Source organism: Amblyraja radiata, chromosome 31 (assembly GCF_010909765.2).
Source record: "Amblyraja radiata isolate CabotCenter1 chromosome 31, sAmbRad1.1.pri, whole genome shotgun sequence".
Lineage (NCBI taxonomy): Eukaryota > Metazoa > Chordata > Chondrichthyes > Rajiformes > Rajidae > Amblyraja > Amblyraja radiata.
The window spans coordinates 20,500,851-20,525,021 of record NC_045986.1 but is presented as its reverse complement, the minus strand read 5'-3'; the positions used below and the strand labels follow the sequence as shown (position 1 = coordinate 20,525,021).

At 45.7% G+C, this 24,171-nt stretch overlaps 1 protein-coding gene across 2 annotated transcripts in view; it reads right to left on the bottom strand.

The window, feature by feature from the left end:
* Nucleotides 1–13,708, bottom strand: part of ece1 (endothelin converting enzyme 1) — a 215,498-nt gene extending 201,790 nt beyond the window's left edge. For both annotated transcript variants that reach the window (XM_033048028.1, XM_033048029.1), the window contains exon 1: nt 13,661–13,708. In XM_033048028.1, the coding sequence (XP_032903919.1) occupies nt 13,661–13,693 (33 nt within the window). In that variant the 5' untranslated portion in view covers nt 13,694–13,708. The remainder of the gene's footprint in view (nt 1–13,660) is intronic.
* Between the last annotated feature and the right edge of the window lie 10,463 nt (nt 13,709–24,171).

The following is a 24,171-nucleotide window of genomic DNA, read 5'->3' as shown; positions in this document are numbered from 1 at the left end:
GCTGCCTGGCCTGCTGAGTTACTCCAGCATTTTGTGTCTATCTTTGAGCAGAAAGATTAACTCTGTTTCTCTCTCCACAGATGCTGCCTGACATACTGAGTGCTTCGTGCATTTTCTCATTTTGGACCGCATTCAGCCACAGTGGGGATATCCACCCAGTTTGCAAGATAACCGCCAAAGCGGTTGGTGGGTGGGGGTAAGGGAGCATTGTCTTCCCGGGCCACCGTGGTAGAACATTCCTGCGAAAATGTCCCACTTCTTTGCAAACATGACTTCGTAATTGGCCCGAGTTCCAGAACACGCTATAGGAGAAACCATCCAATTCCACATTGAACCTCCCCTCCGTGTCCGTCCCCTGTGCCAACTGTATATACACTCGGCGCTTAAAAGTATATATATGCCGCAGTCCAGGATCCTCAAACCTGTTGGTGAGCCCCGACTGCACCTCTCCAGCCTGTTTAGATGTGGGAGCAGGAGCTCATCTGGAATAAAAGTCGGAACGTTGGACAAAATGACCGGCATCACGGGACCATCCCATGGGCCCACCGCCGTGAAATTCCCGCACGCCGTTACCCCCCTTTCTAGCGCTAGAGACACCGCCTGTTCGGTCTTTAGTAAACATACAAACTTCCCTCAGACCACCACGCCTGAGACTATCGCTTCCATATAACCATATAACAATTACAGCACGGAAACAGGCCATCTCGACCCCTCTAGTCCGTGCCGAACACATAATCTCCCCTAGTCCCATATACCTGCGCTCAGAATATAACCATATAACAATTACAGCACGGAAACAGGCCAATAGTCTCACCCAGAGCATCTAGAATGGCCTGGAAGGACAAGTTGTTCGGCAAGTACATCTTTACACAATGTGTACGCCCCATCAACTCATGGGACTTAGTCTCGGAGACTGCCGAACGTGCGGCAGCTGCATAACTCCGAGAGGCCGCCATCTGAAGGGCGTGGCACAAAAACAAAAATATCAGTACTTCTGAAATCAAAATCCCCAAAACCGTCTTTCTGCTGTTGTTGCACCTCCACGCTCTGCAGCAGTCTTGTGAAGTTCTGTTTTGAACAGCAACTAAAGCAAAGTTGGCCAAACAAGTGAAAACTTGACAATCCACCAGCTGTTTCTGCTCCTCCGACGTTCCTGTACTCTCGGCCTTTTGGAGCAGTGCCCGATCCAACTGAGCCCTATTAATCTGACAACTTGATTACTGCGATGCCTCCTCTCCATGGGGCCGTCCCTCTCTCCTCCGATGGCCCTTGCTTGCCCTCCATGCCCCAGGACGTCTCTCGCAGCCGACCTCCCTCTCCGACCGTCGCACGGTAGAGGTGTTGACCACAACTGGACGGGCCTTCACTCCACGTTTCAACTCTGCACCGCTCTCTCTCTCTGTCACGCTTTCTCTCTCTTTCTCTCTCTCTACCTCTTTGGGTGCCACTGGGAGAAAATGACTTGTAGGGGAGCTGAGCGCTGGGTGCTGAGGTGGGAACAGCCGTCACCGTCGACGTCCACGTCCGCACCTCGGGGGCGAGGTTGCGAATTGGGCCGTTTCTCAGCCGCACACTGGGAGCCGGCGACAGTCGCTCTTTATAAAACTGCCCTCGCCCTGAATGCCCGTCTCTGTGTCCACTGATCAATGTCCAGTAATAACACACGCGAGGAGTCTTAAACTAAAACTGGGGACCCTCCATCCTGGTCTGTGGAGAGGAAACTCCGCCGACACTCCGCCCCGGACACTCCGCTCCTGTGTCTGCTTCACCCCTGGAATGGGGTTAGGAGGGAGAGATAGATCAGGCATGATTGAATGGCGGAGTAGACTTGACGGGCCGAATGGCCTAATTCTACACCTAACCCTTATGACCTTATGACTCAGCGACAAGTTTAAATCTGATGAAAGTGGAAAGGAACAACCCTTCCCAAATGTGCCAGCGTAGAATCCCAAGGTCCTCATGAGGAACAGCCCACTATATCCATGACAGAGTGTTAGAGTGCACACAAACTGCTGCAATATTAAACAGTCAATAAGTCATCTTTGAAACCAGACTAAACATAAGGCATGGCACAGAATTATTGCTTCACGGCATCCACATGAACAATGATCCTGTGAAAGGTGCCGTGTCTCTTGAATGGAACACTTTTAAAAGAATACTCTTCGTAGAAGGTCATGTACTAATGGGCTTTTAACAGCTTTAACAGCAACACTGCTGTGTTGGCAAGTATGAGAAGGATTTGTTGTACCTGTATAGGAATAGGGGAATTATACGCCTAAAAGGTTGTGGGTGCATGCCATGAAGAGCAATCTATAAATTACATTTAATTGCTGTCCAGACTAGATTTAAAACCTAGAGACGTCAAGAAGCACATATTTTATGAGTGCATTGGACAGACACCATTTTTCCAGATTAAGACCATTTCCATTCTCTCCATAAATCATTTGCAGTGAATGGCGATAAGAATTCCGAGTATATCCCAAAACAAAGGAATATTCCACACAAAAAGCTAAATAGAGTTTATGCTGAAAATACTGGATGCCTGAAAATAACGGCACAGATTAATAATAATAATTTCTTTGGTCCACAAAGATTTAGTCTCACCAGGAATTTCCATATTCTTTTGGAAGTGTTTTTACTTTAGTTTGGTATAGTTTAGAAATACAGCGCGGAAACAGGCCCTTCGGCCCACTGAGTTCGCGCTGACCAGCGATCCCCGCACACTAACGCCAATCAACCTACAAACCTGTACGTCTTTGTACTGTGGAAGGAAACCGAAGATCTCAGAGAAAACCCACACGGTCAAGATTTCAAGGTTTCAAGGTCAGTTTATTGTCACATGTACCAATTAAGGTACAGTGAAATTTGAGTTACCATACAGCTGTACTAAGTGAAAAGCAACAAGACACACAACCACATAAAAGGTAACATAAACATCCATCACAGTGGATTCCACATTCCTCACTGTGATGGAAGGCAATAAAGTTCAAGCTTCTTCCTATTTGTTCTCCCGCGGTCGGGGCAATCAAAGCCACCGTCGGGGTGATCGAAACTCCCGCGTGGTGGTGGTTGAAACTCTCTCCGCAGCATGGAGCTCCCGAATTGGCCACTTCTTACAAGAGACCGCGGGCTTCATGTTGTTAAAGTCCACAGCCCCCGCGGTGGGTGCTTAGACCCCCGGCAAAGGGATCGCAAGCTCCGTGATGTTAAAGTCCCGCAGACTCCTGCGGCTTGGAGCGCCGGGTCGGTCTCCAGGAAAGGCCGCCAACTCCATGATGTTAGGCCGCAGTGGGGACGGAGAAACGATACGGAAAAAAAATGCATCTCCGTCGAGGTAAGAGATTGAACAAAAGGGGATGGGGGCGGAAGGAACAGAAAGGAATGGGAAATGGTGGCAAATGGGACCACCCTTCAATCCATTCAATCCATTCAATCCAGCAGAGAAGCTTGAGGTCCTGAAGACCTCTGTAGCTGGGGAGATCTCTGGACATGGACTGAGGTGCAGCAAGGCTTCGTAACAGGACCAACATCCCCACACTGCAACCAGGAGGCCAGCGAGGAGGTTGGAGGTGGCAGAGATGGAGGGAGGTTGGCAATTGGAGTTGGTGATTGGAGGAAGCAGGCAATGATAGCTGATTGGGAGGTAGGAGGTTGGAATGGGAAGACCAAGTGGTCAGGGAAAGGAGTCATTGGGAAATTTCATTAGTTGGACCTCTTTGGTCAAGTTTAAATGTGGTGATAGAGTTGTTATCAGGCCCGTGTATGTTTAACGAGAGCCTCTTCTGTCTTGGGTGGAGTTGCACCCATGGCACAATTTCTACAATGAATGGGTAAAGTTAGAGTCGTGTTAGGATTGGATTAGCCAATGCTGATATTTGCCCTCAATACTTTCAACCTGTGTAAAATGAGATTTGCAGCAAAATCAAAACTGCTGGGATTTAAAAAGGTATAAAAATGGGTCTAAGTTTGTGTGTGTCTCTGTGTATATCTGAACTTCTTTTCTCATTTATTATATTGTTTACAGAGTTACATATTCTGGGCCGTTGTGCTGTTGCAAGTAAGAATTTCATTGTTCTATCAGGGACAAATGGCAATAGTCAGTTAATCTGTGGAACTCGTTGCCATGGTGAGCTGTAGAGGCCGTCAGTGGATATGTTTAAGGTAGAGATAGACACATTTTTGATTAGAATGGGTGTCTAGGGTTATGGGGAGAAGGCAGGAAAATTGGATTGGGAGGCAGAGATAAGCCAAGTTTCAATGGCAGAGTAGACTTAATGGGCTCAACTTGTGAATTTGTAAAATACTCTTGACTCTCTCTCTCGGGCTCATGCTCGCAGGATCAGCTCAATGCAGATGGATAGCAGGTAAATATATGGGGCTGGCTGTAGCAATGGGAGATGTGCTTTCAGGCACTTGGCATGGGTGGACCAGTGCTAGAACCGTGTCAGACCAGGTTTCCAATTTCACTGTGCTGCAGCCTGCCTACTGAAGTGAATGTCAATGTTTCCCCAGAGGTATTGAGGGACTAGTGTACTATTACACTGGCCGGGCTAACATCAGGACCTCAAGGATAAAAGCTGACACCACAAAGTTGGCCGACTTCAAAGTCTAATCAGCAATAAATCAATGTCAGTGATAACAACGTTCAATTTTCATAATTTAAATTCAATTTAATATCTCAAATTGCCCACGTTTTCAGCAGAGTATTAGTCAAGTCAAGTCAAGACTCAAGTAAAGATTGTTTTCAGGTCTTATGTCCCGAAACAGACCAGTGAAATTCCTCCTGGCAACAGCACAGCAGATATGTAAACATGATACCCATGATAAACAAGTTTATATGTTTATATACACACACACACACACGCACACGCACACACACACACACACACACACACACACACATATACATGTATATATGCCTTCACACACACAATATATATATATATATATGCATTAATAATAGTGCAAAGTCAAAATAATGCCCCCAAGGCTATATAGTTCTCATGGTTGTAGCGAAGAAGCTGTGATGGTGTTAATTCTGGCCAAATTGGAGAGGGTAGTACCCTAAAATTGAGTAAAGGCTTCTGGGCTGCTTGGCCATTTGATCAATTTAAAAGTGCTTTTTGTAGAAATGGGACAAGCTGCAGAATGGTGCCAGTTTGTCTGGAGCTTAGATCAGAGCTGCAGGAAGAGAATGGAAACATCTGCAGACCCTGACAATTAGGTGCAAAATGTGTAGAATGGATTGGATGAATGCAAACCAGACATACACATTGTAAATAATGTTGCAAAGCTTGACTTTGCTGGTCATTGATTGGATTAAGTATTGAGCCTTGTCTGGTTTTCTTGCATATCAGGGCACATGTTGCAATATTTGTTTCCTCTAAGAAACACTGTTTGAATACAATGTATTAGCCACTGTATTATTGGGTTAAGAAAATGTCTGTCATGTATGGGGTTAATCGATATCTGTAATTGGATTGTAAGGGCGGCAGCTTCGACCACCCCCGGGCCGCGGTGTTTGAGCCGGCCCGTTTGCGGGGTTCGGTGAGCCGCGGGACTGTTGTGCCATCGCCCGGTGGGGAATCGCCTCAGCGCAGAGGGAGAAGAGGAGGGAAGAGACAGTAACCCTAAGATTTTTGCCTCCACCACAGTGAGGAGGTGCTTGGAGGATACACTGTGGTGGTGTTAATTTGTGTTTATTGTTGTTTATTATTGTATGATTGTATGTATGACTGCAGGCACGAAATTTCGTTCAGACCGTAAGGTCTGAATGACAATAAAGGTATTCAATTCAATTCAATTCAATAAAGAGACCACCCCCATGTGGTTTGGCCCCTCGAGGTCCGGGGACCTATAAAGGTCCACTACCACAAGGTCCTGTGTCGATCTTCTGGGAGAGCGCTTAGGACTGCGTGACCTTCTGGAGTGTCTCTATTTGAGCGAGGCCAAGAGGGCTTGATCAGGCAGATACGAGGATTGAACCCGCGGTGGTTAGGTATAGTAGTGGAACTGTAATTATGTTTTGTCAAAATAAAGTTTACTTGCACAAGTGCTCGACTCAGTGATTTTTAACTGAAACTAGACTGGGGGCAAGCTTAGAACGAGCTATTTACAATGGCAGAAGTGAAATGAGAACATGGCCAGGGTGGTGTGGGTCTCTGATGATGCTGGTTGCCTTTTTCAGGTTTGTTCGATGATGTCGTGGGTGGGAGTGTGGGGAGGGGTGGGATGTGGGGCGGGGTGGGGTGTGGGGCGGGGGGAAGTCAAGATCTCTGGATTGTTGGTCTTGTCACATTACTATTCCTTTGCATTTGTCTGACATCTCCTTATGGAATTGTTTAGTTATATAGATTCATATTCTAATGTACAATGTAAACATGGGATGTTTATAGGCTGTATATAGTGTGTATAGGATGCACTAGATTAAGTGGACCCAGCATCACACGGGAGGGCTGGTCCCCCAACGCAATATTCCACCTTTCCACCAATTCCAATATTGGTGGCCAGTGGGGGGCTTTCTGGAGTGCTAGCATGGGTGTTGTGGGCTGAAGGGACTGGTTTCCAGAGGGCTAGTATGGACATTGAGGGACAATGGATTCTTGGGCTGGCGGCTCAGTCATTCAAGCCTGTTGTGCTGGCAGCTCACTCACTCACTCACAGCTGGTGGGCTAGCAGTTGACTCACGGCTATTCCTTGAAATTCCATTTCAAGCAGGGTGCAAGGCCACCAAATTCAAGTGCAGTTTCTTACCATTTCAAGCAGGGTGCAAGGCCACTAAAGGCAGCGAGTCATGACCTCCATCTTGCAGAGACTGAGCCATGCCCACATGTCTGGGTTTTATAGTCCCTCCCCCCTTCCACCAGAAAGGGCATGGCCTTCATGGCGTGATTGACAGAAGAGAGAATCTCAACATTTTTTAAGCACTAATAACTCTTTTACTTTTCGTCGATGGGAAAAATCCTTGGCACCTGATGAGCGGAGAGGGATTCTGAGTAAGATGGCCAAAAATCACAGCAGTACATGGTTTTTTCTAAAATCAATATAAAGCGCAAACAGGAAGTGGTCAAGTTTAGACTTTTAATTATATAGAAGGCAAGGCAACTTTAATTAGGCAAGGCAACTTTAATTTGGCAAGGCCCTTTAATTAGGCAAGGCCCTTTAATTAGGCAAGGCAACTTTAATTAGGCAAGGCAACTTTAATTAGGCAACACAGCTTTAGCATTTCCAAACCAAAGGCAACACAGCTTTAGCATTTACAAACTATATTTTCAACCCACACTAAGGGCACTGACAGGTCAGTAAAACCACTCACAGTTTAGTAGACATGTGTTCAGTGTTATTCACAGCTCAGACTGAGAGATGTGTCCCTCTCGCTTCCCCATCTTGCAGAGACTGACTGAGGCACTCAACACTTCCGGGTTTTATAGTCCCTCCGGAAGGGGCGTGGCCTTCAGGAGAGAGAATCTCAACATGTTTTAAACACTAATAACTCTTTTATTTTTCATCGATACGAAAAATCCTCTTGTCCTGCGCAGCAGAGGGGGACTCTGAGTAAGATTGCCAAAAATCACAGCCGTAAGTGGTAGTGTTTTTTCTAAAATCAATATATAGAACAACAGGAAGTGGTCAAGATCAGACTTTTAGTAATATATAGATATAGTATTTAAAATCTAGGAGCTCAAGTCACAGAAATTGTTAGACAGAAATGAATTAGAAAGACTGGAAAGGTTCTCCAGAGAACTGAATAAAGTTGTAATATCTGTGTGCAGGGTAACATGTAAATGGAAAGGACTCACAGTGCTGTAGTCACTCAGTAGGTAAAGCAGCATCACTGGAGAACACGGATAGGTGACATTATGGGTTAAGACCCTTCTTCATCTTTAGTATCAAAGGCAGGATGGTGGCAGAGCCAGTGGAGCTACTGCCTCAACTCCAGTGGGTTCAATCCTGACCTCTGTGCACCTTCATCCCTGGATCGCATAGGTTTCTCCTGGGTGCTCCCGTTTCCTCTCACATCCCAATGACGTGCTGGTAAGTTAATTGGCAACTGCAAATTGGGTCTAGCCGGTGAATGTAGGAGTTGTATCAGAAACTGAAGGAAGTTGATGGGATGCGGGGGGGAATAAATAGGGATTAGTGTAAATGGCTGCTTGATGGTCGGTACATACTCAATGTACTTGTGCTGTGCTGTATGGCTCTGATTGTATGGTATGGTACTTTATTTGTCACCTGTACCGAGGTACAGTGAAATTTATTTTTGTATACAGTTCAGTACAAGTATTGCTATACATGAGCTCTTAGATACATATTAGATAAGCATCTAAAAGAGTACAAGTGTGTAGCAGTAGTACACTGGGACCAGTTTGGCGCCATCTTCAAGTCCTGTCAATGATTCCATGTTCTATCCCACTTCTTATATATAACTAAATACACCTGATTCCATGTTGTATGACCCTAACATACATTTCAACAAAAAAAAAGCTGGACTCTTAAGTAAGGATATTAACCCATTAAATTAAATGTGCAAGGAGGAACTGAAGAAGGTTCTCGACCCGAAACGTCACCCATTCCTTCTCTGCCTGTCCAGCTGAGTTACTCCAACATTTTGGGTCCATCTTCAAATTAAATGGGCGAGCAGCCAGTTAGGCAGCACACATTGGAGATGCACTACAGGCTGATGCATTAACACAGTGAGGGCTCGTTGAATGCTTGCCAGCTTTGTACAAATACGTGTCTGTTGTTGTTGCAGCTTGCTGGTCTGGCCAGGGAGCTGCTGTTTAATGAGCATCATTCATGCCTGGCCCTCGGTACAATGCGGGCTTCACTTCTGCCAGGGTTGGTGAACTACATCAGTGAAGTCAATTCTCAACTAATAGTGTCAAACGCTGGCAATGACAACTGCGGGTGCTTACAGCTGCACAGTTTCACTCTGCGGTCATTGTGGACTGCAATAAATGAACGGGCTGTCGTGAAATTTGTTGGAGACCAGGAATTGCCTCCGCTTTCTTCCTATCCTCTAACTCACCAAATGCTTTCGTAATTCTACGCAGAGAACTTTCCTCACATATCATAATTAAGGATGATTCCACTAGTGGAAGAGTCTAGCCATAGCCTCATAATAAAAGGTCGTACCTTTACAAAAGGAGATCCGGAAGTGGCAGCGCTGTTGGACAGCTGCGGCTCGCCTGCAGTCCGTCTGTTTTTACTTTTTGTTGTTGTTTTTGTTGTCTTGTTTTAGCTAAATTTTAGTTTATTAGGTTGTGTTATGGGGGGGGGGGGGGACATGTTTTTTTGTCTCTTCCTTCGGGGGAATGCGACTTTCTTGTCGTATCCCCCTTCTCTGCCTCCGTCTGTGCTGAGGCCTAATGGCGGAGCTGGCGGTCTCCAACCTGCGACCGACCTCGAGGCTCCGGAGGCAGAGCCAGCCAGGACTCATCAACGCGAGGCTCGCCGTCTTCGGGGCTGAGGCAGCGGCGGCCCGATTCGCTGATGCGGCGTTCCAGCTTTCGGCAGCGGCCCGGAGCTGAGGCTGCGGGACTCGGAGCTGAGGCAGCGGTGGCCCGACTCGCTGAGGCAGCGGGACTCGGAGCTGAGGCAGCGGGACTTGGAGCTGAGGCAGCGGTGGCCCGACTCGCTGAGGCAGCGGGACTCGGAGCTGAGGCTGTGGTGGGCCGACTCGGAGCGGAGACGGCGTTCCGGCTTTCGGCAGCGGCGACATCACCACGGAGGTCCGCTGGACTGGAGGGCGGCATCGTCGGCCTGGGTCGCCTCAGCGCAGAGGGAGAACAATGAGGGAAGAGACAGAGACTAAGACTTTGCCTCCATCACAGTGAGGAGGTGCTTGGTGAACTCACTGTGGTGGATGTTAATTTGTGTTTATTGTATGTTTTGTTATTTATTATTATTGTGTATGACTGCAGGCAACGAAATTTCATTCAGACCGAAAGGACTGAATGACAATAAAGGAATCTAATCAAATCAAATTCAGGAGGAATTTCTTTAGTCAGAGAGCATTGAACCTGTGGAATTCATTGCCACAGAAAGCTGTGGAGGCCGTCAATGGATGTTCCTAAGGAGGAGATTGATAGATTCTTGATTAGTATGGGTGTCAAGGGTTATGGGGAGAAGACTGAAGAATGAGGTTGAGAGGGAAAGATAAACCAGCCATGATTGAATGGCGGAGTAGACTTGATGGACCGAATAGCCTAATCCTGCTCCTATAATTTATGAAATCACAAACGACATGACAACCTTCTGTCACATTTTAAGTCACCCGTGGTTCAATGGATGAAGGGGGACTTGCGGGAGCTGCTTGATGCTATTTGTGGCGGCAGGCAGAAGATAGGACTGTTCGATGAACTTTTGTAACTTTGTCGAGGCCAGATATGTGACGACTCTTGTGTGCTGCCTTGATGTATGATGATTTTAATGGATTGTATGCAAAAGAAAGCATTTCTGTGTATCTTGGTACATTTGACTATAAAGTATCATTGAATCATTGTGCAGTAATGAAGCTGCATGAGTTGGATTTACACAATACTCTGACTTAAATATGTAACATGTAAATACGCTTTGTACTGCTCTGAGGGACCACGTCATTGAATTTTAAAAGTAAAATTGCACCAAGACCTTGTGTAGAAAGGAACTGCAGATGCTGGTATATACCGAAGATTGTGAAACAAAGTGCTGGAGTAACTTAGCAGGTCAGGCAGCATCTCTGGAGGAAAAAGGATGGGTGACTTTTCGGGTCGGAACACTTTCAGTCTGAAGAAAGGTCCTGCCACTAAATGTCACCCATCCTTTTTCTCCAGAGATGCTGCCTGACCCGCCGAGTTACTCCAGCACTTTGTGCCTATGTTCTTGCACCCTTTCCCAGCTGACCTCTGAGATGCACTAGATTGTATCATGCAATTCAAAGACCAGGTTTCAGTTTAGTATAGTTTATTGTCACATGTACCGAGGTACAGTGAAAAGCTTTTGTTGTGTGCTAACCAGACAATACATGCTTACAATCGAGCCATTCGCACTGTGCAGAGAGATTTAAAAGTGTCGAGCAATTGTAATGTATAATTGTAGATTTGCTTATGTGGCGAGCATGCAAAAGGTTGTCTGGGTTAGACGCCGTCTTGGAAGAGTACTGATCCTCCAACAGATTCTTTCAATCGTATGTTCAGACTGGACCTGTCGTACACAAACTGCCTGCCTGGTTCCCACTTCACAACTGAGATCAGGTTTGACATTTAACTTCAATGTTGTCAAATCTCTGGACATTCGAGGACATGAAGAGCACTAATTAAAACTTTCAATCAAACCACTGTAATCTCAAAGTGGAGTGAAATCTTGTAAATCAAATTGGTAGAATCACACAGCATGTGTCACATCTTTAATAGTGTTGATGAGGTGAATGCTCATGCAAGACATTTAAGAGAAGACTGTGGGCTTGTTGGTCAATTGGCTTCTGTAAATTGCCCCTGCTGTGCCAGGAATGGATGCAAAATTGGGATAACATAGAACTAGTGTGAATGGATGATCGATGGTCGGCATGGACGGTCTTTGTATCCATCCCGCATCTTTCGATCAACAGAAGGCAAAGTATTGCTAAATATACAAGTACGGAGGCTGTAGATATTAAATCACGGGAAAAAAAAGATTCGCTTGTTTCGTTACAGTAGGTGAACTGTGACCTCAATGGATGTTTTTTCCCCTCATATTTTACATGGAAAGGGGAAACATATTGTTATGCATAAAACTAATTACTGCTGATGTGATACAATTAGTGTGGCTCTGTCCTCAGCTGTATTAACATCATTCTGAACAGTTACGGTGTGTTAAATTAAATGCAGTCCGTGCAACATTAATTCATTTCAAAATCAGTTATGTTCAGCATACGATGTCTTAATTGCCAATCAATTTACATGGAAAGTGTCCAATAATTGATGAATAATTCATACAGACTTCTGTCCTGATCTACCAGCGGGTAGCGCTGTCAGCAATGGCAGCCTCGCCGACGGTCTGCCTGTCTTTTTGTCTTTTTTGTTATTTTTAGTGTGTTTTAAAAAGTTTGTGTTAATCTTCTCTGGTTTGTTTTCTGTGGGGGGTGGGGGTTGGGGGAAATGTGTTTTCAATCACTTACCTTGTCAGAGAAGCGATTTTTTTTCCCGGATCGTATCACCGGTCGCTCTGCGGCCTAACAGCATGGAGCTGGCGGCCTTGCTTGAGACTGACTTTGAGCCCCACCGCGGGGCCATGGACTTACCATCGGAGCCTGCGATCCCTTGCCTGGGATCAACGCTCCAACCGCGGCCTGAGGATTTCAACATCGAGGAGCTCGCAGTCTCGGGTAGAGACTGATGTCGGGAAGCTTCAAAGTCCCCCCAATGCGGGAGCTTGATCGCCCCGATGCGGAGGGCCCGACCCCCCGCTATGGGAGCCGAGATCGTCCCGTCAACGGAATCCTTGAGGCCCCCGACAGCGGGAGAACAAAGAAGGGAAGAGATTGAACTTTTTTTTCCGCCCTCCATCACAGTGAAGAATGTGGAGGAGTCACTGTGGTGGATGTTTATGTTAAAATGCATTTTATGTATTTTGTTGCTTTTTATTGGTATGACTGTCTGACAAATCAAAATCCTTGTATGTTGCATATCATACTTGGCTAATAAAATATGATTATGATTAAGATTGTTCTGCAGCGAGGGAAGAGTTAATGGTGCAATCAGGAAAAGTCAGATGCCGAAATAAACACCCAAGCTGAATCTTTCAACCAAATCCTTCATTATCTTTTCATTATTTCTCGCCATCGCAATAACCTTCCATTCTTGGCATCATTTTGGTATTCAATATTTACTGGAGTGCAGAGCCCCAGCTTCCCACTCGTGTTCACCCCATGTCCCTCTGCACAACATTCCTGCACCTGCTCCCTCTCACCCAGCCTGGCGAATATCTCTCTCCCTGGTGGCCACACTCATTTAAACATCACCCAGCCTAGCTCTGAGGTTGCATGCCCTCTCCTGCTGCAAAACACTTACAGTATTCTGTTGCGAGTTAGGTTTAGGTTTATTATTGTCACAGGTACAGATAGTTCACATTTCTCCAACAGTTCACCCCACCAAAAGGGTGAGATGGAGTTTGCTTGTTGTACCTCTCCAGCCCAACCTCTCTCCATCCCCTCCTCTCTCTCCATCCCTCACTATCTCCCTCCCCTCATCCCTCCCCCTCTCTCCATCTCTCCTTCCACTCCCCTCTCTCGCTCTCTCCCACTCTCCATCCCTCCCTTACTCCTCTCTCCCCATCCCTCTCTCCCCATCCCTCTCTCCCCCCCCTCTCTCCATCCCTCGCTCTCTCCCACTCTCCATCCCTCCCTCCCTTCCTCCTCTCTCCCCATCCCTCCCTCCTCTCTCCCCATCCCTCTCTCCCTCCCCCCCTCCCCTCTCTCCATCCCTCGCCCTCTCCCACTCTCCATCCCTCCCCTCTCTCCCTCCTCTCTCTCCGCCCCTCGCTGCCCCTCAACTCTTCCACACATGAAGAAAGCAGCAACTCTACCTCTGCATCTGCATCTGCATTCTTTCGCAACCTTGGCACGATTTTTGCAAAACCTCGCACCAGGCGGCGTCTAAAGACAAACAACGTCGTTTGAAATAAAGCAAGCGCATCACCCTACCGTTGTCCCCAGGTTGTGTAAAGCCACGTTCATGGTAAAGATGTTATTTTTCCTGTTACAGCTGGCGTGTCCTGTCACAGCTGGGAACCGCAGGTAAAGCCATGGTTTGCAAATATTATCCAACGTTGCCACTGGATCTTCAATGTTTGCTGAGACGGATGGATAACAGTTTAATTGCATGGACAGACTCCACCTGTTGCCGGACCTGACTTGTCCTCTGTCAGTTTCAGAGGGCGAGGGAGACGCGACCTGTAGCGACTCCCGGTGGTTTAATGCAGGACTGCAGCGCTCCCTACCCGCTTGTCCAAAGCCCATATGTCCTCCCTCTTGCCCCTGTCCCACTGACAGTCACCACGCCAGCGACTAACGTTGTAATTTATAACTGAAAGGATGCCGGACGGAACATTCCTCACAGCAACTTCAAAGGAACAATGTCAGTTGTAACACAATGAATCAAGCCCTTTTCTGACAAATGTAATCATGCACATTTGTAACTGTGTCACCCGTTTTGACAAGTTCATTCAGCCTGCAAGAGAAATTAACTCATTAGCGAATGGTTATTTTGAATTAAATAGATTAAATGTTTCATTGGTTAAGACGCACTGCAGTCTGAGGTAAATTATCGATTAGGAAAACTACAAGCTGATAAATTTAGAGTGGAGAGGGATTTGAGGCAAAAGGTATAGAAGTGTGAAAACGCTCACCACTAGATTCCGGGACAGTTTCTTCCCAGCTGTTGTCAGGAAACTGAATCATCCTACCACAACCAGAGAGCAGTGTTGAACTACTATCTACCTCTTTCCTGACCCTCGGACTATCCTTGTTCGGAATTTGCTGGCTTTACCTTGCATGAAATGTTATTCCCTTATCATGTATCGACACACTGTAAAATAATCGATTGTAATCATCTATTGTCTTTCTGACGACTTGATAACACGCAACAAAAAGCTTTTCACTGTACCTCAGTACAGGTGACAATATACTAAACCGAACCTAAACAAAAAGAACTGTTACATTTCTGCTTGGGAAACTTACAACCTAATGGTATGAATGTCTAATTTTCCAATTTTAGGTAATTAACCTACGAAAAAAGATAATTTTTCCCCTACCCCGCTCTCTCCTCTGTGCACCCATTTGTCCCCTTCTCATCCTCCAATTCCACCTGTGTTCCCTCCTCTGGCTTCATAGATCTCACTTCTACCCTTATGTTTCAATAAGATACCCTCTCATCCTTCTAAACTGCAGAATATACAAGCCCAGCCGCTCCATTCTCTCAGCATATGACAGTCCCGCCATCCCGGGAATTAATCTTGTAAGCTTACGCTGCACTCCCTCAATAGCAAGAATGTCCTTCCTCAAATTAGGGGACCAAAACGGCACACAATACTCCAGGTGTGGACTCACTAGGGCCCTATACAATTGCAGAAGGACCTCTTTGCTCCTACTGTTATACATTTCCACCCTGGGAAAAATGTTATTTTTGTCTGTCTACCCTATAATTACCCTCAGATAACTTTGTATCCTTCTATCTAGTCTCTCCTCAACCACCGACGTTCTAGAGAAAGCTATTCAAGTTTCTCCAAACTCTCGTAGTAGCTGAAACCCTCTAATGCAGGCAGTGTTCTGGTAAACCCTCACTGCACCCTCTCCAAAACCTACATTTTCCTGTAATGGGGCGACCAGAACTGGACTCTATACCCCAAATGTAGCCACCAAAGTCCTATGGTGCTGCATCTTGACTTCCTGACTCTTATATTCAATGCCCCCAGCAATGAAGCAAGCGTCTGAAGAAGCGTCACCCATTCCTTCTCTCCAGAGATGCTTCCTGTCCTGCTGAGTTACTCCAGCTTTTTGTGTCTATCTTTGGTTTAAACCCAGCATCTGCAGTTCCTTCCTACACACACCATACGTCTTCTTTACCATCCTATTTAGTTGTGCTGCCACCTTCTGTGAGCTATGAATTTGCACTCCAAGACCCTTCTGCACATCAATGCTGTTTAGGATCTTGCCATCAAATTTATATTCCAGCCTTACATTCAACCTCCCAAAGTGCAACACCTCACACTTGCTCGTGTTAAACTCTATCTGCCATTTCTCCGCCCATTTCTGCAACAGATCTATATACCCCGGTTTCTTCTGACAGCATTTCCCACAGTCTGCAACTTCTCCAATTTTGGCGTCATCAGCAAACGTACTCACCGACCCATCTACAGTTACGTCTGGGCCATTTAGATATATCACAGACAGCAGAGGTCCCAGCACAGGTCCCCGCAGACCACCACTGGTCACAGATCTCCAGACAGAATATCTACTTTCCATCACTACCCTCTGACTTCTATGAAGGGGCTCATGTTGTCGACCTTCCCGTGGTGATCCCTGTCAACTGGCCTCAGTCAGGCGAGCGACAACAAATAGAGACAGCAGCAGCCCCGGGACAGTGTGATTCCACATCTAACTCCTGATGGTGTTGCCCCTGTACTTCACTTAACGGAGGACCAAATAATCTGAGCCTGTCCACCATGTGCTATGGGAAAGGCCAGTAGATGGCAGTGTTTGCACTGGTAACAAAGTAAGGCCTGCTCTGCACTGGCAAGTTACTGTGGAAACACAGCACCCGATCTAACATTACTCAGAATGTCCTGTCCTGTCTATCTTGTAGTAACCATGAACCTTGTTTCATCTCTTGATTTTCAAACACTCTTGTCGTTACCTCTCTCTATGGCCTGTCCTCCCCATTCAGAGCAGAGATGTTAATTCTAGTTCTCTCTCCACAGATATCGGCTGACCGGCTGAGCATTTTCCGCTTGTATTTCAGATTCTCAGCGTCTGCGGTATTTTGCTTTGGGATTATTTCTTTCAAACGGTCATGTTGAATTGTCATCAAATTCAGAAAGGTCAAAATGTCATTGTGTCGATGAAGTGGATGTTCGTGCAAGATATTTGAGGAAGACTGAAAAAAAAGACATGTGGGTTTATAGTCTATCTTAGTAACTGTGAACCTTGTTTCATGTCTTGATGACGGGTGGCGTCAGCAATGGCTGCCTCACCAACAGTCTGTCTGTCTCTTCCTTTGTTGTTTGATAGCATGTGTTAAATGTGTTTTAGTGTTCTTTAGCTTGTTTTATGTGGGGGGTGGGGGGTGGGGGGGTGGGGGGGTGGGGGGGGTGGGGGGGTGGGGGGGTTGGGGGAAACTTTTTTTTAATCTCTTACCTCGACAGAGATCCGATTTTTCCCCCCGTATCATATCTCCATCCGCACTGCGGCCTAACATTGAGGAACTGGTGGCCTTTGCTGGAGACTGACTTTGGGAGCTCCAACCACGGGTGCCTTTGTGGAGCTCGCAATCCCTGTAGGGGATCGACTTTGGAGCTCCGACTTAGGGAGCCTGCAGACTTTAACATCGTGGAGCTGGCGGTCCCTGGTTAGAGACCGACTTCGGGAGCTCCAAGCCACAGGAGATTCGACCGCCCCGACGCGGGAGCGTTGATCGCCCTGACGCGGGGGGCTTTGACTGCCGGCTGCGGGAGCTTCGATCGCCCCGACTGCAGAAGGTTCGACTGTCCTGACTGTGAGAATAAAGAGGAAGAAGATTGGACTTTATTGCCTTCCATCACAGTGAGGAATGTGGGGAATACGCCGTGGTGGATGTTTATGTTAACTTTTATGTAGTTGTTGCTTTTTTGTAGTATGGCTGTATGGTAAATCAAATTTACTGTACCTTAATTGGTACATGTGACAATAAACTGGCCTTGAAACGATCTTGAAACCTTGAAACGTTGATTTTCAAACACTCTTGTCTTTATCTCTCTCTGTGGCCTGTTCTCCCCCTTCACTGGAACCTCCTCCATCCATTCCCAAGGTATCTCCGTGCTCCTGTCACCCAGGCCGGTGGTAGATGGGCTATCAGCTGTCTTGCTTCCAAGTGGTGGAAATTTTCACTCCTTCTCCTCTATTACGCTGCTTGTTTGAATCTAACTCTTCCATTAAGCTGAAAACATGAGAGGCTGCAGATGCTGGACTCTTAAGCAAAACTCAAAATGCTGGACTCTTAAGCAAAACTCAAAATGCTGGAGGAACTCAGCGGGTCAGGCAGCTGCTAGGGAGGTAATGAACAGGCGACGTTTCTTCGGACTCTTCTTCAGAACCTTAATCTTCGATTAAGTTATATGGTCATCTACCTTGTGACTAAAAGTCAAACACTGCTTGTGAATGTCTTGGGACCATTTACTATGTTGAAAACTCAACGTTAATACAAGATTCGGTTTTGATACAGAAACTTGTAGAATCATAAAAGGTTGGGCCACTTGACTACTTAAGTTGGTCTGCCATTCATTAGGACCATGGCTTATAGAATCTCGAAGATAGACACAAAAATCTGGAGTAACTCAATGGGTCAGGCAGTATCTCTGGAGAAAAGGAATAGGTGACGTTTCGGGTTGAGACCCTTCTTCAGATTGAGAGTCAGGGGAATGGGAAACAAGAGATATAGATGGTGATGTAGAGAAATATAGAACAAATGAATGAAAGGTATGCAATGAAGTAATGATGATCATTATAGTATCTCAACTTGCTTTGGCTCCAAATCCTGTTAAGCTTTCACCCAAAAGGAATTGGTCTCAAAAGATCTGCAAAAGCCAAAGAGAAAAAGAAACTGGGACTATGATGGAAGGCCAAACACCTGAATCATTGACTGTGTTTCTCTCACCATGGATGCTGTCTGACTCGCTGAGTGTTTCCAGAATTTAAACGAAGCAGAAACACTTTTAAACTCCCTGACTCCATGACTTTTGCCAGATTCTTTACAAGACAAAGAAAAAACAAACAGTCCAACTGCAAATCATGCAGCAACAAGCTGTTTGGCTCATCTTTCAAATCACAACATGTGTTTCATCCTGATTGGAAGACTGGAGGCCTCACAGCATCGAATGAGAGTTAATTATAACCTCCAATGTGTTTGCACATTTTCTACCTTGATTACAGAAGAGGATTTTGATAAAGAGATGCCCCCTTGTCTACAAACACCATGACTAATGATGTACTCACAACCCTGAACAAGACAAAGAAGGATCCAGATTTTTCTCTGGTGTGGGGTAATTTGCTGGCGTCATGTGCTACAACACAGAATCACTTCTTGTTTATTTTTCAACTGAAATGAAAATAGGAAATGGCAGAAACACTCATTTGGTCAGGCAGCATCTGAGGAGAGCTCACATTTCAGGCTAATAGCCAGAGATGTATAACTTTAACATTGACAAAGTTTGACTTTGTCTAGAGTGTTGTTGGGGAGATGTGGCACAGAGGAAGGGGTGATAAGAAAGGAAAAGAGGGAAAGCTTTCTCAGGGCCTATTTCCACACTGTATCTCTAAACTTTGTTCACTGCACCCAACAGTGGGCTGAGAGAGAGCCATCCCCTCCACATCATATTTGATGAATGGCCACAGAGTCTACGCTGTGCCTAACTCCACAAGGCCACTGCGGTGCAGTTCCGGAGAAACAAGAGCAATGGGCTGATGACTCCAGTGTTCATCCCAATCACTTTATGGGCAACAAGCATTTTGAACCAGTCTGAAGAAGGGTCTCGACCCGAAACATCACCCATTCCTTATCTCCAGAGATGCTGCCTGTCCCGCTGAGTTACTCCAGCTTTTGGCCCTATCTTCGGTTTAAACCAGAATCTGCAATTCTTTCTTACACAATTCAACATGAGTAATTTGCCATTTTAAATAGAATTGTCGCCAGCATGCTGTAGAGAGTGACCAAGCCATTCCAGAGGAGGAATGAAGTATAATTGGAGAGGGTCCCAGGTTTGTGATGGTCTGTCATGCTCTACACAAGAGACACAGGCTCTGGCAACAGCTTGGGCAGGCAGTGGTTAGAACATAGAACAGTACAACACAGGAACAGGCCCTTCAGCCCACAATGTCTGTACCGAACATAATGCCCAACTAAACTAATCTCATCTGCCTGCATTTGATTCATATCCCTCTATTCTCTGCAAGCCTCTTAAATGTCACTATAATATCTGCTTCCACCACCAACACCCCCAGGGTGTTATAGGCACCCACCACCCTCTGCATTAAAACTTGCCCCGCATATCTCCTTTACACTTTGCCCCTGTCACCTTTATAGCTATGTCCTCGAGACTTTGACATTTCCACCCTGGGAAAAAGGCTCTGACTGTCTACCTTGTCTGTGCCTCTCGTAATTTCATGAACTTCTATCAGATCTCCTTTCAACCTCCGACAATCCATAGAAAACAATTCAAGAAGAAGGAAAGAAGAAGGAAGCGATTTAGAGAGTTGTGTTTAACACGATGTTCCTGGAGAATTCACCAAAATTCAATCCCAGCAAACCCAGCCCCTGTACTGCATTCACCCACAGTTGCTCACACAACAAGGAAACGATCATATCCCATTCAAACATGTCCTCTGTGCTTCTTCTCACTTCCACCACCCCTAACCTATAATTTGGTGTCAGTATATCATGCAGTCATAAATCAAACTCAGCATGATGAAACATCTCAAAATGCTGTACCAGAGAGTAATCACCAAAATTGACATTATGCCAAGGATAAATGAGAAATGACGGTGCATATTGTTGGATTTGTGAAGATTTTAAAATGGAGCTGCACATTAATAGTTAGCTTTTTAGGGTGGCACGGTGGAGCAGTGGGATAGTTGCTGCCTTACAGCGCCAGGGACCCAGGTTCGATCCTGACCACGGGTACTGTCCATACGGCGTTTGTATGTTTTCCCTGTGAAAGCCCTGTCCCACGGTATGAGATCATTCCAAGAGCTCTCCCGAGTTTGCCCTGATTCGAACTCGGAGATTTACGGTAATGGCCACTGGTCGGTACTCGGGGTTCTCGTGGACATTTTTCAACGTGTTGAAAAATCTTCACGAGTCTTCCCGTGCTTACCTGCCGTTAGCGAGTCTTCCCGAGTACCTGCCGTTAGCGTTACGAGCTGCTAAGAGACGCCCATGAGCTCCGACGTAACCGCTACGTTCATTCTCCGTGCTTACCACAAGTTTGATTTTTATTTAAACTCGTGAGAGCTCTTGGAATGAACTTGCACCGTGGGACAGGGCTATGAACATGAAGGTTTTCTCCGGATACTCCGGCTCCTTCCCACATTCCATAGACATGCAGGTTTGTAAGTTCATTGACCTCTGTAAATTGTCCTTCGTGTGTTGGATGCGAAACTGGGATAAAATGGAATAAGTGTACGGGTGATTGTTGGTTGGTGCAGACACGGTGGGACAAAAGGCCTGTTTCCTTGCTGTATCTCTAAACTTGCAGCTTAACGTTAGTTCTGTAAAATGATTAGATGTCATTATATTAGGCAATGCATTTCAATTTTGAACAGCCAGTATCAGTAGTCCAATTATTATATTTTCCAGGGATAACTTGGAATACTTTAAAAATGTACCTGTGTCTCTTGGTTTGAAAGAAAGGTGTGAACAAAACTGCAAATAGCTGCAATGCTTCATTTGTTTTCCACTGTGTCCACAGATCGTGGCGTTTACAGTGCATTGCTACAAATACTCATTACTCTTCTGATAATCCCCTTTCGAAGAAGGAAAAAGAAGAGTGACTTTGAGGAATGTTTGGGATGTTTTTGCTCATATACCAGGCCTGTCGTTTGCAAGCTGTGGATTGCTAGGGTCTCAAAGTTCTTTCCCATGATGAGAAGGTTTTGGCATTTTGGAATTTCAGTGGCAGTCTGCAGTGAATCTGTGTTTGGATGAGTTTAGAAAGTAATAGCAAAATAAAGTGTCAGAAGTGCTCAGATAAGCACTTGATAAGTTAAAGTAAAAAGGGAGAAGTTAATCTCTTGAAACCAAAGGTAAGTGGGCATTTTTATTTCACAATTCCACGATCTCTTGAATCCACTGCTCCTGGAGGCACCTTGTTTTACATAAAACTAAAACCTATATTTTTCTGACTCAAATCCAAAGTCATTATGTATGTATGTAAGGTATAGCCAAAGAGCCACAGTTTGTCCGAGGTAGTTGCGTAGACCCAGCGAGGCCACACTCCCAGACAGTCTTTTCTTTGTGGTTGGAGCTGATGGTTTGCTTTTCCTCCCCGTGGCCTCTCGTGTTCCTCGCAGTCACCAGCTCCGTGGCAGAGTCAACAGAATTATAAATCGGCTATCTTGGTTCTAAAGGGCGTGCGCTTTCACCCGCCACACCGTAAGTCAGTCCTCCACTACTTTCCCACAACTATACCTGGGTCAAGGAAGATAGACTTGCATTCACGAAGCACCATTCACGCCCACAGCGTCTTACCATGAGATGAGGACTTGCCAAGTGAAGCTACTATTTTAACGCAGAAGGGACAGAGAGTTTGTGCACAGCAATCTCCCCCAGCTTGATCGTGTGGAATTGGTTAGGGCAGCTTCTGATCGAGTTGTGCTAAGATATCTTTTTGTTTTTACCTGAAAGAGAATAGACAATAGACAGTAGACAATGGGTGCAGGAGTAGAGGCCATTCGGCCCTTCGAGCCAGCACCGCCATTCAATATGATCATGGCTGATCATCCACAATCAGTACCCCGTTCTTGCCTTCTCCCCATATCCCCTGATTCCACCATCTTTAAGAAACCTATCTAGCTCTCTCTTGAAAATATCCAGAGAACCGGCCTCCACCGCCGTCTGAGGCAGAGAATTCCACAGACTCACAACTCTCTGTATGAAAAAGTGTTTCCTCATCTCCGTTCTAAATGGCTTACCCCTTGTTCTTAAACTGTGGCCCCTGGTTCTGGACTCCATATGAGACCTTGCTTTAAAGTCCCATCTGAATGATGGCATCTCTGATAGTGCAATACTCCACCAGAACTCTAGTGTAGTGTCTATACTATAGTGTAGACTGTCTGTACTATACATGCATATACGAGGAGCTTGAATCCTCAACTCAGAATACTTGGTTTGTAGTTTGTAAGTGACGTCAGCTCGAAATTACAGGATTGCGTGGATTAAATCCATAGATATGAATAGATAGGATGGATGCACAGAATCTTTTACCCAAAGTAGAAGAATCAAGAACCGGAGGGCATAGGTTTGAGGTGAGAGGGGAAAGAATTCAATGGTTCAATGAGCCAATGGTTCTTTAGGAACCGTGAAATTCCTTATTTTGTATATAGTTCAGTAAGATTAAGTACATCCCTGATTAAATACAGAATATATAGAAACTGCCCACTGACTCCATATGCAAGAGTCACAAAGTATTGGCACCATTTTCAAAGTCCCTGCCGCAGCTGGCCATAAAGGCTCGTTAATAGGGATATTAATAAATGGAATGGAACCTGAGGGGCAAGTTTTCACATGGAGGGTTGTGGGTATATGTCACGAGCTGTCAGATGGGAGAGTTGAGGCAGGTGCTGTAACAATATTTAAAAGATATTTGGACAGGTACGTGGATAGGAAAGGTTTAGAGGGAGATGGGCCAAATGCGGGCAGGTGGAACCAGTGTAGATGGGGCGCCTTGGTTGGCATGGGCAAGTCGGGCCGAAGGGTCTGTTCCCATGCTCTAAGGCCCTTTGACTATGAAATCCAAGTGATACAAGATCCATGGGTCAGTTGCAGAAACTATTGGCACAGATTTCCACTGTGGATCCTCAATAGATGTCTTTAAATGGGGCATCATTATTTACAGGGTCATCCAAATGTTAAATGATCTGAAGAGGTTTCATTTAATTTTCACATTCAACAGAAGAGTTGGTCTCGAATCTCTAAATGGATGCCTTCACCTAAAAATTCATCCCTAAAAGCAGAGCTATGGATTGAAAATTGGTTTAACCTTAAGTGGGGTCATACTACACCATTTTTGGGTGTCTTAACGTCAATTGGGAATTTCCACTCCTGATGTTTTGGTGGGCCCTTCGTTTACCCTGGCACCATATCCCAGATTGAAATTCCCTCAAAGGACATCAACAGTAGTGCAACACACAACATTTGTCTGCAGTGAGATTTTCAAATTTGTTCGTCTGAAAGCGGGTGCTTCATATTTATTCAGCAAACAACTAGGCTTTTCCCACCTCATTTCTCTGAAACGGTTTTATCTAAAGGGCCAACTCCCTTACAGAATCCTCTTGCAATCTGAATCCGGCTCCCGCCACTGGACCTGTTTTATCCTTCGAGCCCAGGGGCCAGCGTTACTCAGGACCATTCTAGGCTGTTGATCTCTGTCACGTCACAGCTTGGTCCATTGGAGAGGTCACCCAAACCCTACACTCAGTGAGAGTCATCTTATAGATTTATTGAGTCAAAATAGTCATACAGTGTGGAAACAGGCCCAATGCTCAACATGCCCACGCCGACCAACTTGTCCCATCTACACTAGTCCCACCTGCCTGCATTTGGCCCATATCTCTATAAACCTATCCTATCCATGTACCTGTCCAATTGTTTTTTAAACATTGTGATAGTACCTGCCTCAAATACCTCCTCCAGCAGCTTGTTCCATATTCCTACCACATTTTGTGTAAAAAAGTTGCCCCTCAGGTTC